Source organism: Taudactylus pleione, unplaced genomic scaffold (assembly GCF_031769625.1).
Source record: "Taudactylus pleione unplaced genomic scaffold, aTauple2 ptg003505l, whole genome shotgun sequence".
In the NCBI taxonomy this organism is placed as follows: domain Eukaryota; kingdom Metazoa; phylum Chordata; class Amphibia; order Anura; family Myobatrachidae; genus Taudactylus; species Taudactylus pleione.
In genome coordinates, this window is record NW_028287850.1 from 1,034,034 (window position 1) to 1,047,864 (window position 13,831).

Genomic DNA, 13,831 nt, shown 5'->3' on the forward strand with positions numbered 1-13,831 from the left:
TATGGCCAGCTTAACCCTCTCCCTAGTACTTAACCCACCCCCCAACTTTGCTACTTACCTTAAGTATCCGACAGGTGTCAGGATTCCAGCGTCGGTATGGTAATCACTGGCATTCCGCACACCGGGACACCCGGCCCTTGCAACACTTTACATCACTTCCCAGCTCAGAGGTTACTGCAGAGACTGCAGTAGCATGCAAATATCTTTTGTGCACCTTGTTGGTCCAGGTCACCATACAAAGACAGTGCGTGTGCTAGCACCAGCAGGACCCAGGTTGGGCAAGTGAGATGACTTTTACAGATCCCTACCTTGGGATTCCTGTGACCGTGTTGGAATGGGGCATAAATGGCCCACCAGGGAATGCAGTATTAGGGGTCCAAGCTTAAAGGGTGTGGTCAGCCATCAGAGGGGGTGTGGTCAGTCACCACAGATGGTCTTAGCTGACCATTAGAGAGGACATGCAAACAATAGGGCCCCTTTATAAAGGAGGGGACGGGTGTGTCAATCAGGACCACCCACTATGATTGGCAGAAGGATTTGTGTATTTCAACAGAAACACACGAAGCACCCAAGTCCATCCATGGCCCTGCTCCACCAAGTTACTAGAGAAAGCGGTGGGGCCCCACCCGGGATTTCCCCTGTACACCTGTGTGCCAGCCTGTCCCTATATATATATAGTTTATTAATAATATTAATAGTAACTCTTATATAAATCTAGTAGCATTCTGTGGTCCTTTAAACGGCAACTACATACGTTCGGATGTAGCCAAAAATAAATTACATACCTGAGATTATAAGCATCTCCAATGTATCGGAAGTGACAATAATTTATGAAAACAGCACATATGAACAATATCATATAACAAATAAATCCAATACTGACAAGTGCAAAAAAAATGCTTATAACTGATCAGGTTTCTATTAATGCACTACAGATTGTGTAACCTCAGAGCATATGGGGGGTTACCTCGGGGCTCGATAAAGACTGGGAGGGCTCTTGTACAGCCTCGGTACAGCCCCCCCTCCATACAGTACCCCCTCCTCGCTGGTGGAATTCCTCAGCAGATTCTGGCACTGTGTGGCACGCGTGAGTTTACTGCGCATGCACCAATCTCTGGGAAAATGGCGCGGACGCCTTATTGCCGGGGATTTCTGTGATGAACATGCGCAGATCCCCGGAACATGGCACCTGTCATATCTGAGCGCAGATTTCTGGAAACATGGCGCTTTCATTGTCAGGCAAAGCAGTATCACGGGCTTTTCTGGCGCGTTTGATGCGCTATTTGCGCTTTTCTCAAAGGCAGTTGGATGTAGCCACCTTGAGTGAAGTCCATCAAATAAATCACTTTATACCTCTGTGATTTCATGAAAGTGACAGGAATCCTTTATTGTATCAATATTTAAATCATTTACATTACCTTCTAGATGATAAATGCACCATCTTGAAATCTGGCACGCCTCCTGCTCCCCCTCCAAACCCCCCCCCCCCGTGACCTCACACATCCAAAATTCCAGTATAGGACTTATTGATATTTGTTGTGTATCTTTTGATTTTTTATTGTTCTGCTAACGAAAGCATCAGAAATCTATTTATGTACATGTACAAGGAGCTAGGAGACATCTATACACACAGAAACTGGTGGCGGGGAGGTGGGCAATGTGTGTTAGAGAGAGGGAGGAAGGGGGCCGAATACCAAATAAGTGCAATTGACTCTGGTGGAATGTAGCAGTAGAAGTAATGATGATAAGATCTGACAAGTGAGCTTTCATGTACTGCAGCAATATCCCCACCACCCGCTGTGAGGCTGGAAGAAGGAGCTTTCTCAAAAAATTCACAGCACTCACCCTGATTAATCCCCAGACTTCCTGCTGTGACTGAATACATTGAGCTAGGTATTCTGGGCTTTAATGTGAGATATATTCTGTTTTCCTTTGAACCCCCTAAAGGGAAGTGAAACAGATAGAAAGTAACTAGCACAAACTTTTGCAGAGGTGTAAAGAAGTAGGGCACAGGGTCGGTCGGCCACCCTAAACTGCCCCTATTACCACTCCTTACCCTTGGCAGAATTCCTTCCAGGCTGGCATAATGAGAGCATGAAAGAGAAGGTTTCATGCAAAAAAAAATGAGAGATTCTATAAAAAAAATCCCGATATGCTGAGAAGTCTGGAGGAGAAGGAGCAGCTGAGTGATAAAGGACAAACACTGTAACCCTGAGATTTCCTGCAGACATGGCTTGCAATGCCAGTGTGGATTTCATGTGCCCTAAGGCCAGTCATTTAGTCCCAGGCACCAAAAACAAGAATGTATGCTGGAAAGTAATCTGCACAGTGCTGACAAATGGTGCGCCCTACATAAATAGGTAATCTGCGCAGTGCTGACAAATGGTGCGCCCTACATAAATAGGTAATCTGCGCAGTGCTGACAAATGGTGCGCCCTACATAAATAGGTAATCTGCGCAGTGCTGACAAATGGTGCGCCCTACATAAATAAGTAATCTGCGCAGTGCTGACAAATGGTGCGCCCTACATAAATAGGTAATCTGCGCAGTGCTGACAAATGGTGCGCCCTACATAAATAGGTAATCTGCGCAGTGCTGACAAATGGTGCGCCCTACATAAATAAGTAATCTGCGCAGTGCTGACAAATGGTGCGCCCTACATAAATAGGTAATCTGCGCAGTGCTGACAAATGGTGCGCCCTACATATATAGGTAATCTGTGCAGTGCTGACAAATGGTGCACCCTACATATATAGGTAATCTGCGCAGTGCTGACAAATGGTGCGCCCTACATAAATAGGTAATCTGCGCAGTGCTGACAAATGGTGCGCCCTACATAAATAGGTAATCTGCGCAGTGCAGACAAATGGTGCGCCCTACATAAATAGGTAATCTGCGCAGTGCTGACAAATGGTGCGCCCTACATAAATAGGTAATCTGCCCAGCGCTGAAAAATGGTGCGCCCTACATAAATAGGTAATCTGCGCAGCGCTGACAAATGGTGCGCCCTACATAAATAGGTAATCTGCGCAGCGCTGACAAATGGTGCGCCCTACATAAATAGGTAATCTGCGCAGCACTGACAAATGGTGCGCCCTACATAAATAGGTAATCTGCGCAGCGCTGACAAATGGTGCGCCCTACATAAATAGGTAATCTGCGCAGCGCTGACAAATGGTGTGCCCTACATAAATAGGTAATCTGCGCAGTGCTGACAAATGGTGCGCCCTACATAAATAGGTAATCTGCGCAGCGCTGACAAATGGTGCGCCCTACATAAATAGGTAATCTGCGCAGCGCTGACAAATGGTGCGCCCTACATAAATAGGTAATCTGCGCAGAGGTGAGAAATGGTGCGCCCCACATATATAGGTTATCTGCGCAGTGCTGACAAATGGTGCGCCCTACATATATAGGTAATGTGCGCAGTGCTGTCAAATGGTGCGCCCTACATATATAGGTAATGTGCGCAGTGCTGACAAATGCTGCACCCTACATAAATAGGTAATCTGCGCAGTGCTGACAAATGGTGCACCCTACATAAATAGGTAATCTGCGCATTGCTGACAAATGGTGCGCCCTACATAAATAGGTAATCTGCGCAGCGCTGACAAATGGTGCGCCCTACATAAATAGGTAATCTGTGCAGTGCTGACAAATGGTGCGCCCTACATAAATAGGTAATCTGCGCAGTGCTGACAAATGGTGCGCCCCACATATATAGGTTATCTGCGCAGTGCTGACAAATGGTGCGCCCTACATATATAGGTAATCTGCGCAGTGCTGACAAATGGTGCGCCCTACATATATAGGTAATGTGCGCAGTGCTGACAAATGCTGCACCCTACATAAATAGGTAATCTGCGCAGTGCTGACAAATGGTGCACCCTACATAAATAGGTAATCTGCGCATTGCTGACAAATGGTGCGCCCTACATAAATAGGTAATCTGCGCAGTGCTGACAAATGGTGTGCCCTACATAAATAGGTAATCTGCACAGTGCTGACAAATGGTGCGCCCTACATAAATAGGTAATCTGCACATTGCTGACAAATGGTGTGCCCTACATAAATAGGTAATCTGCGCAGTGCTGACAAATGGTGCGCCCTACATAAATAGGTAATCTGCATAGTGCTGACAAATGGTGCGCCCTACATAAATAGGTAATCTGCGCAGTGCTGACAAATGGTGTGCCCTACATAAATAGGTAATCTGCAGACAGCTGACAAATGGTGCGCCCTACATATATAGGTAATCTGCGCAGTGCTGACAAATGGTGCGCCCTACATAAATAGGTAATCTGCGCAGTGCAGACAAATGGTAATCTGCGCAGTGCAGACAAATGGTGCGCCCTACATAAATAGGTAATCTGCGCAGTGCTGACAAATGGTGCGCCCTACATAAATAGGTAATCTGCGCAGTGCTGACAAATGGTGCGCCCTACATAAATAGGTAATCTGCGCATCGCTGACAAATGGTGCGCCCTACATAAATAGGTAATCTGTGCAGTGCTGACAAATGGTGCGCCCTACATAAATAGGTAATCTGCGCAGTGCTGACAAATGGTGCGCCCCACATATATAGGTTATCTGCGCAGTGCTGACAAATGGTGTGCCCTACATAAATAGGTAATCTGCGCAGTGCTGACAAATGGTGCGCCCTACATATATAGGTAATCTGCGCAGTGCTGACAAATGGTGCGCCCTACATATATAGGTAATGTGCGCAGTGCTGACAAATGCTGCACCCTACATAAATAGGTAATCTGCGCAGTGCTGACAAATGGTGCGCCCTACATAAATAGGTAATCTGCGCAGTGCTGACAAATGGTGCGCCCTACATAAATAGGTAATCTGCGCAGTGCTCACAAATGGTGCGCCCTACATAAATAGGTAATCTGCGCAGTGCTGACAAATGGTGCACCCTACATAAATAGGTAATCTGCGCAGTGCTGACAAATGGTGCGCCCTACATAAATAGGTAATCTGCATAGTGCTGACAAATGGTGCGCCCTACATAAATAGGTAATCTGCGCAGTGCTGACAAATGGTGCGCCCTACATAAATAAGTAATCTGCAGACAGCTGACAAATGGTGCGCCCTACATATATAGGTAATCTGCGCAGTGCTGACAAATGGTGCGCCCTACATAAATAGGTAATCTGCGCAGTGCAGACAAATGGTGCGCCCTACATAAATAGGTAATCTGCGCAGTGCTGACAAATGGTGCGCCCTACATGAATAGGTAATCTGCGCAGTGCTGACAAATGGTGCGCCCTACATAAATAGGTAATCTGCGCAGCGCTGACAAATGGTGCGCCCTACATAAATAGGTAATCTGCGCATCGCTGACAAATGGTGCGCCCTACATAAATAGGTAATCTGTGCAGTGCTGACAAATGGTGCGCCCTACATAAATAGGTAATCTGCGCAGTGCTGACAAATGGTGCGCCCCACATATATAGGTTATCTGCGCAGTGCTGACAAATGGTGCGCCCTACATAAATAGGTAATCTGCGCAGTGCTGACAAATGGTGCGCCCTACATATATAGGTAATCTGCGCAGTGCTGACAAATGCTGCACCCTACATAAATAGGTAATCTGCGCAGTGCTGACAAATGGTGCACCCTACATAAATAGGTAATCTGCGCAGTGCTGACAAATGGTGCGCCCTACATAAATAGGTAATCTGCGCAGTGCTGACAAATGGTGCGCCCTACATAAATAGGTAATCTGCGCAGTGCTGACAAATGGTACACCCTACATAAATAGGTAATCTGCGCAGTGCTGACAAATGGTGCGCCCTACATAAATAGGTAATCTGCGCAGTGCTGACAAATGGTGCGCCCTACATATGTAGGTAATGTGCGCAGTGCTGACAAATGCTGCACCCTACATAAATAGGTAATCTGCGCAGTGCTGACAAATGGTGCACCCTACATAAATAGGTAATCTGCGCAGTGCTGACAAATGGTGCGCCCTACATATGTAGGTAATGTGCGCAGTGCTGACAAATGCTGCACCCTACATAAATAGGTAATCTGCGCAGTGCTGACAAATGGTGCACCCTACATAAATAGGTAATCTGCGCAGTGCTGACAAATGGTGCGCCCTACATAAATAGGTAATCTGCGCAGTGCTGACAAATGGTGCACCCTACATAAATAGGTAATCTGCGCAGTGCTGACAAATGGTGTGCCCTACATAAATAGGTAATCTGCACAGTGCTGACAAATGGTGCGCCCTACATAAATAGGTAATCTGCGCATTGCTGACAAATGGTGCGCCCTACATAAATAGGTAATCTGCGCAGTGCTGACAAATGGTGCGCCCTACATAAATAGGTAATCTGCATAGTGCTGACAAATGGTGCGCCCTACATAAATAGGTAATCTGCGCAGTGCTGACAAATGGTGCACCCTACATAAATAAGTAATCTGCAGACAGCTGACAAATGGTGCGCCCTACATATATAGGTAATCTGCGCAGTGCTGACAAATGGTGTGCCCTACATAAATTGGTAGTCTGCACAGTGCGGACAAATGGTGCGCCCTACATAAATAGGTAATCTGCTGGCCGGGGTAACACACCTGATAATCCTCCATGTTTTGCCCTGACATGCAGCTTGCACTGCACCTATGGGCTGATGCTGGGGTGAGTGTATGCCTGCTTAATGGCCTGAATTAGAGATTTACGCTAACGCAATTACAGCTGCGATTTCGGACAGAACGCAGCTGTGAAAATATGCTGTCATCCAAAGCTGAGCATAGTGACGCCCACTGCAGTCTTCTCATATCCATCCGATGATGTGCAACAGTGTAAACATTGGTACTAGCGATGCAAATCGAACAACCATGCAGCGTGCAAGTCATGTCTGACCAGCCGCAAACACTGGGGCTCGCCTGACATGCAGACAGCTCTCATACTCTGTAGGCAATCACAGTGGCAAATTCATGCATGCTCACCAAACAGCGTTTAAACGGTCACTTGCGGCTGGGTTTTTCTAACCACGCCCTCATTACCACCACCAAGCGCTGACTAACTTTCACTCACTTTGCGAGTTGTTTCTGTGTACGAGAGTAATCGCAATGCAATCACTGCGCACGCACAGTGCGGCATTTGCACGTGCACAATAGTAAGCTATCGCTCGTTCTGCGATCGTCTGTGAATCAGGCTCTAAATACGCAAATTTGTTGTGCACATGCCTGCAAAATAGGTGTATGTCCCATGCGTATGCTGACTTGCGACTTATGCTTGGAGAGGTGGAATGATGGGGAAGGGGTGCGGAGATGCAGATATGAATGTCACTAAGTGCTGGCGTAAAATGTGCACTAATGACGACGACCGCCAGCACTAGCTAGGTGCTCCTGATTGGCTGCTTGTGGATTGTCCTCTGAAGTGAATAGGTGCTGTCACCGTTTGTCCGGTCTACATTGATGGCAGGAAACAATTGACTGAAAACCATTGATGGTTTGATCAACTTGGTTCTCAGGACCCCAAACAGTGCATGTTTTCCAGGTCTCCTCACAGAATCACAAGTGAGATAATTATCTCCACCTCTGCATTTTTTAAAATGTGTCTGAAAACAGGGCCGCAACTAGGTGCGTCCCTCACCCGGCGCCAATGTCCTCCAGCCCGGTGCCACAGAGAGGCTCCAAGCCAGACACCCGCTGAGATGTTATTACCAGCGGGCGCCTGCCTCCTTCCCTGCAGTGCCGTGGTACCTGGAGGCTGGAGTTCTCTCCTGAACTCCAGCTTCCGGCTCTCCCCACGGCCCGGGCACTATGGGAGATACATCATGATGTGTCTCCCATAGTTTCTTTTTGTGTGTGTGTGTGTGTAAACAGTTGCACTACAGGGGCATTACTATAAGGGCACTACAGGGTCATTACTATAAGGGCATTACAGGGGCATTACTATAAGGGCACTACAGGGGAATTACTATAAGGGCAATACAGGGGCATTACTATAAGGGCACTACAGGGTCAATACCATATGGGCACTACAGGGGCATTACTATAAGGGCACTACAGGGGCATTACTATAAGGGCACTACAGGGGTATTACTATAAGTGCACTACAGGAGCATTACAATAATGGCACTACAGGGGCAATACCATATGGGCACTACAGGCACATTACTATGGGGCATTACCATATGGGCACTACAGGGGTATTACTATATGGGCACTACTACAGGGGCATTACCTCAGGGGGCATTACTATAGGTGCACTGCTGAAGCGGACATCATTACGGAGGAATTACCAGGGGAGCGCCAAATTACTGTCTTGCCCCTGGTGACAAAAATCCTGGTTTCGGCCCTACTGATAAATATTTATATATATGGGAGGGGCCCTAGATTGCACACCCTAAGCACAATGTGAGGTGCTACCTGCTGAGACTTGTAGTGCTGCAAGCATAAAGAGACAAATGCAAGTGCACACTCTAACCATGCTGAACCTAATAATATAACTGCTAAATAGCATCAAAGAGGTTCTTAGCATAATAATGGCCATAATTATGGGCCTGCCCACCACGTCCAGGTGACCTCTATCAGGCAGGTCCCTAACACTGCCATGGAACAAATATAGGGCACAGGACCCCCCAGGCCAACTCAGCAGAACCGCCCCATGGCATCACACTAGTGTGAGATTTAAAGTGAGGGTTAATGAATAATAAAGAAAGACTATGTATTAAGTCCTACATAAGTAGGAGGTTATAATAAAAAGTATATAAAATGCTACATATATAAAACAAACTAAAGAAGTGAAAAAGTGTACATTATGACGCCATGAAGCAGTCCAGCCACACCAGCCCAGGGAGCTCCACACCCCAATACCAGTCCCAAAATTATTTTGCTAAGAACCTCTTTGATGCTATTTAGCAGTTATATTATTAGGTTCAGAATGGTTAGAGTGTGCACTTGCATTTGTCTCTTTATGCTTGCAGCACTACAAGTCTCAGCAGGTAGCACCTCACATTGTGCTTAGGGTGTGCAATCTAGGGCCCCACCCCCTATGTATTTACTGTATGTATGTATGTACACTCGAAGGAGGAGACTCCTCCCACCTTGATTAGCACCCCTCCCACCTGTTCCTGGGTGTTTTTAATTAGCAAGGAGTCCTTGCACTCCTATAGGGGTATTCAATATGGGTGCAATAACATCGTTTTTTGCATTAATATCACTGGTTTAAGTTTTACACCGTATTCAATTTCAAAGACTTATCGCAGTTTTGAAAAGTCTTTGATAAAAAACGGGGATAACTTTTCACCATTGAATAGGTGTTGAAAAAAAGTGCAGAATTGGGGTTTAGGGGTGCAGGCTTAAAAAAAATAGCCTGCACCCCTGAGATTGACATTTAAAATAGAACTGTGTCAAAAAAAGTTTAAAAAAAAAATAGGGACACCCCAAAAAATGTATTTAAAAAATGGGGTGCACAAAAGAAAAAATGGGAAAAAATTGTTAAACAATAGGGAAATAGGTTCAGGGCTATTCTGCATGTATGCGGCACATGTTTTCTAGAATAGATTTATAGCGGCAGGTGCACAAATGCAGAATTTAAAAAAAATTACTTTAGGGACACCAAAATATGCTAGTACTCATTTTCATGTACCCCAAATTTGATGGGACCACTTAAAAAAACGAAAAAAATAACCTAAGTGCTCTTCTGCATCACTTCTTCAATGTCCGGAAAAGAACAAATACTGCTGCAGCTATTTAAATCCCCAACGTTCAATTAAAAGCTAAAACGGGGGTAACCATAGTGTTCCCCCATGTTTTTACAACTTTAGGGGGGTCTTACAATTATTTTAAGGAAAAATTCGTAACTTTACGCAAATCCAACTTCGGAGTTTCCCATTTTCGTTAATTTTATTTTGAATACGGGGATAAGTGGGAGCGTGCACCATACCTTTACGCAGAAAAAAACTCCGATATAAAACGTTAACTTCGCCAGGGAGGTTAACCTTTCATATTGAATACCCCTCCAAGACTGCACATCTAATTAATAAGGTTGGAATTAATAACACAAAAGACATATGGGGAACAATGTATTAACCTGTGACTTGTAGGCATCGATGAAATCCCAGCAAGTCTACCCGATGTTTTAAAGTGGCAATCATTTTCAGGCAAAACCAGGTTCTTTTGCATTTTAAATGATTACGGCTTTAAAACAATGGCCAGACTTGCTGGGAATGCGCCGATACCAGACCATGCATCGGCATCATTATCGTTCATGGACACTACACGATTTGTTGTTCCGATGCATCGGAATCGGCCAAATCGTGCAAAAAAAATAATCTTCTAGCTTAAAGGTTCAAACATGACAATTATGCACACAGGAGGGGTTCAGATTCCTACTTTCCTCTTTTTTTCCCTTATTGACTGAGGGAAAATAGATCTGGAATTCATGACTGTCAGTAAATCCACTATCTGCTGGAACATTAATTCTCCCCTTCAGCAACTGTTGCTTCCTGCATTGTGACACATTGTTGCCAGTGAGTGCTGCTCAGTGAGGGCAGCCCGGCGCCATCTAGTGACAGATTCGAGAAATACAACTATAAGGAATCCCTCTGTTCTATGTCGAATCTGTCACTTTGAATACACAGCACAGGCGAATGTGCTGCTGCGGACATGTGACTGAGTGTCTGCCCTTCAGTGTGGGACTTTGCACAGGGTTTGTAACCATTGCCTGGTACTGCAGTTAGGTTGATGGCAGCCCTGGGCATGCACAGACTCCTCCAGCATGCACTGGGCAGGTGCCAGCTTCCCCTCTGTTCCCAGCTCAGCACCAAGGCTGCAGGGCACAGGAAGGGTGCACAGTCCTTCCCTGTGATCAGAAGGGAGATCCTGCCCCTCTATAGGCATGTGTATGAGGCTAACACCAGGAACAGTGACAGCTGCAGACACAGGTAAGTTGTTACTGGGACTTCTGTAAGTCACTTTCTCCTTTGCAGATGTGCACTAACAAACCTATTGTTATTAACATTTATTTTTGCAGTCCCAGCCTATTATGCAGCACAATACAATTGGGAGCAAACACAGTAATAAAACAAGACATTGTACTAATGAACACAGAGGTATGAGGGTATATGATCTAGGGGTGGGCATCCATCTCCCAACTTTCACAAAGATCGATTTGCATGCACAAATTTTTGGATAGATTCTGGAGACATGGGCACGTATTCAATTTGGAGCGAAAAGCCCTTTTGGGCGAAAACTTTTCGCCGATGACGTAATTTTCGCCTGTTTTGACTTTTCGCCGAATTTGAAAGAAGTCAATGCAATGTAATAGGCAAAAAAGTTTCGCCTATGAATAGCAGGCGGAAAAAAGTGCAGAATTGGGGTTTTGGGGTGCAACGTTGCGGGAACCCCCCTGCAGCCTTCAGACAGTCCCCCAAAGGTAAACTGTGTCAAAAAATGTTCTAAAAGACTTAAGGACACCCCAAAAAAATCACTTTGAATTTGGGGGCACAGAAAAAAAAAAAACGGAGGGAAAAATATAAAAACTAGCGAAGTCGACTCTGGGGGGGTCCCCAAGTATGCCCCAGGTGTTTTATTCATTGCAGGTGCTTGCGGCAGGTGGATTTTTCACGATTTTTTCAACTTTAGCAACTTTTAAATATGCTGACCCCCATTTTCAAGTACCCCAAATTTGCTGGGATAAGTTATTTTCTGCAAAAAAACCTCCTGAATACTATTCTGCATCACGTCTAGAAAAACGCTATTGAGCCCGTTTAAAAACACCAATTACCTTCAGCAAGCAAAATCGGGGGGTACCATAGTGAACCCCAATGTCAGAGCATCATGTGGGGGGTGTCAGACTGATTTCCCCAAATCTGACAGTACTTTGCATCTGTTCAAGTTTCGCCGGGTCCCGTTTCCGCCTACTTTCAAATTGAATACGGCGATGCGCGGGATACTTTTCCGCTTGCAAAACAGGCGAATAGTCCGGGAGGCAAAAAAGTTTTGCGCCTCTGCTCAAATTGAATACGGGCCTAGATGTGTTAATAGAATCAAAGTAAAAATCACGGGGCGGCAGCCAGCTATACTCATATACTTACCTGGTCTCTGGCTGAAATTGCGCACACGCTGTCTTTTTGTTTTAATTTTTCTTCATTATACTGCACGTGCGCGATTTTTCCCTATATCCCCAGCAAGTCCCTAAATAATATCGATCCCGGCAAAGATCAGTATTACCTTACTCGTCTTTCACTCTATTAAATACATTACTTTCTATTCTGTATCAATCCAGAAGATCGATAATGACGGGGAGATTGGCTGTCCCTCATACCGACTTCTTGGCGACCAGGTCAGGGTAGCAGGGGGGGTGTGTCAGCGGTAATGGTGGTTGCGGTGCGTCACAATCATCAAGCATGGGCTACGAAGATGCGATTCTTCGCAAACCATGTAATCGCACCCCCTGGACAGCCCTCTCTGGGGTTGGTGTTTTGCACAAGTGGCGGCCGGTCTGGGAGACTTGCTCTCTCTTGCGGGCGGCCGGCCGGGAGCGCCACACGATTTTTGGGAGCCTCCTGGCGTCCCGGGAGAGTAGCCAAGTATTCCGTATGATCTGCTAACTCGTTTTCTAGTGTTGCTAGGTAGCCACAGCTAGATGGCATCCTAAATCAGTGCAGGCCATCCATTACCCCTACATGTGAACGCTGATTGCACACGCGTGTCCGCTGACCCGCTGCAGCTGCGACCTGGGATATGTGCGCTCAGATGACAGATTTGTTCAGATGCTGGAAGTGGAAATCCTAATTCAGAGATTTGCGCTATCGCTCCCACAACTGCGAGTTTCGCATTCAAAAATATGCAAATGCTACAGCCCCTGGGACTTGTACTGAGACGCCCGCCGGAGGCATCCGCAGCTGTCCGCAAACCGCGTATACATAAGTAGCATCGGGCGCAGATCAGGGAAATATGGACTCCACGAGTAAGTCAATGGTCCCTCAGAATGGCCGCCGCAACTGCGAAGCCGGAGCAATGTTAACTGCGTACAGGATCGCAGACGCAGGATGTGACTCACTGCGAAATTGTTGAGACGCCTTACGTTTTTAGCCAACACTTCTCATTGTCTCTCCCAAATGCTTCCCTGCCTGTCAATCGCACTGCGAGTAAAGACTCGCAGCTACTACGGCAATGTACCTTGCTGCATGCGCAGTGCTCCATTTGCCAAAACGTCGTCAGGTTTGAGGTGCTGCCCATCAAACCTGCTGATATCACATGCGGTGTAACGAAGGACGGAACGAGTGATAGTTCTGACGTTCATTACATCGTTCTGATGTGTACCCAGGATCCCACCCGTTGGGCCGACATACCAGCTGGGTACACATTGCCAGTAGGTGCTGGCTGCTTGTGCATGTAGCCCACAGTTCCTGGGCAGCTTTATTATTACACTGCAAATATAGATTTGAGCTCAGAAACACTGCTCTCTCTGCACATTGGGTCTCATTCATATATCTCCAATGGTGGCCTCCGTTCCGGAAAAAGGGTCTGTGTCGCTCCCGTTTTTCAGGAGTGCTGAGGCCAGTATCTGTGTCTTCCGACGCAGACGTCCTGACCTCTTCTATGGAACTGCGAGGGCCAGTCTGTATTACCGCAGGGTGACTCAGATGGGTGATGGTCTCACAGGTGATACGATGCTATGTCTTGGGACGCGGCACTCAGATCTTCGATGCTGTCGGGAAGCGTGTTTTCTCCTGCATTAGCATATGGACGCGGCAGCGATGGGAACTACGCACCTCTCTAATTCAGGCCCATTATCCATCGGGGCATACCCAGGTGTGCAGTCGCTTTTTAAAAAAAAAAAAAAAATTTTTGCTAT

The 13,831-nt window shown here is 46.3% G+C and overlaps 1 protein-coding gene across 1 annotated transcript in view; it reads left to right on the plus strand.

The window, feature by feature from the left end:
* The first annotated feature begins 10,578 nt into the window (after nucleotides 1–10,578).
* LOC148430683 (methylcrotonoyl-CoA carboxylase beta chain, mitochondrial-like) overlaps nucleotides 10,579–13,831 on the plus strand; it is a 41,417-nt gene continuing 38,164 nt past the window's right edge. The window contains exon 1 of the mRNA XM_088466559.1: nucleotides 10,579–10,913. Within this exon, the coding sequence (XP_088322685.1) occupies nucleotides 10,714–10,913 (200 nt within the window). The 5' untranslated portion in view covers nucleotides 10,579–10,713. The remainder of the gene's footprint in view (nucleotides 10,914–13,831) is intronic.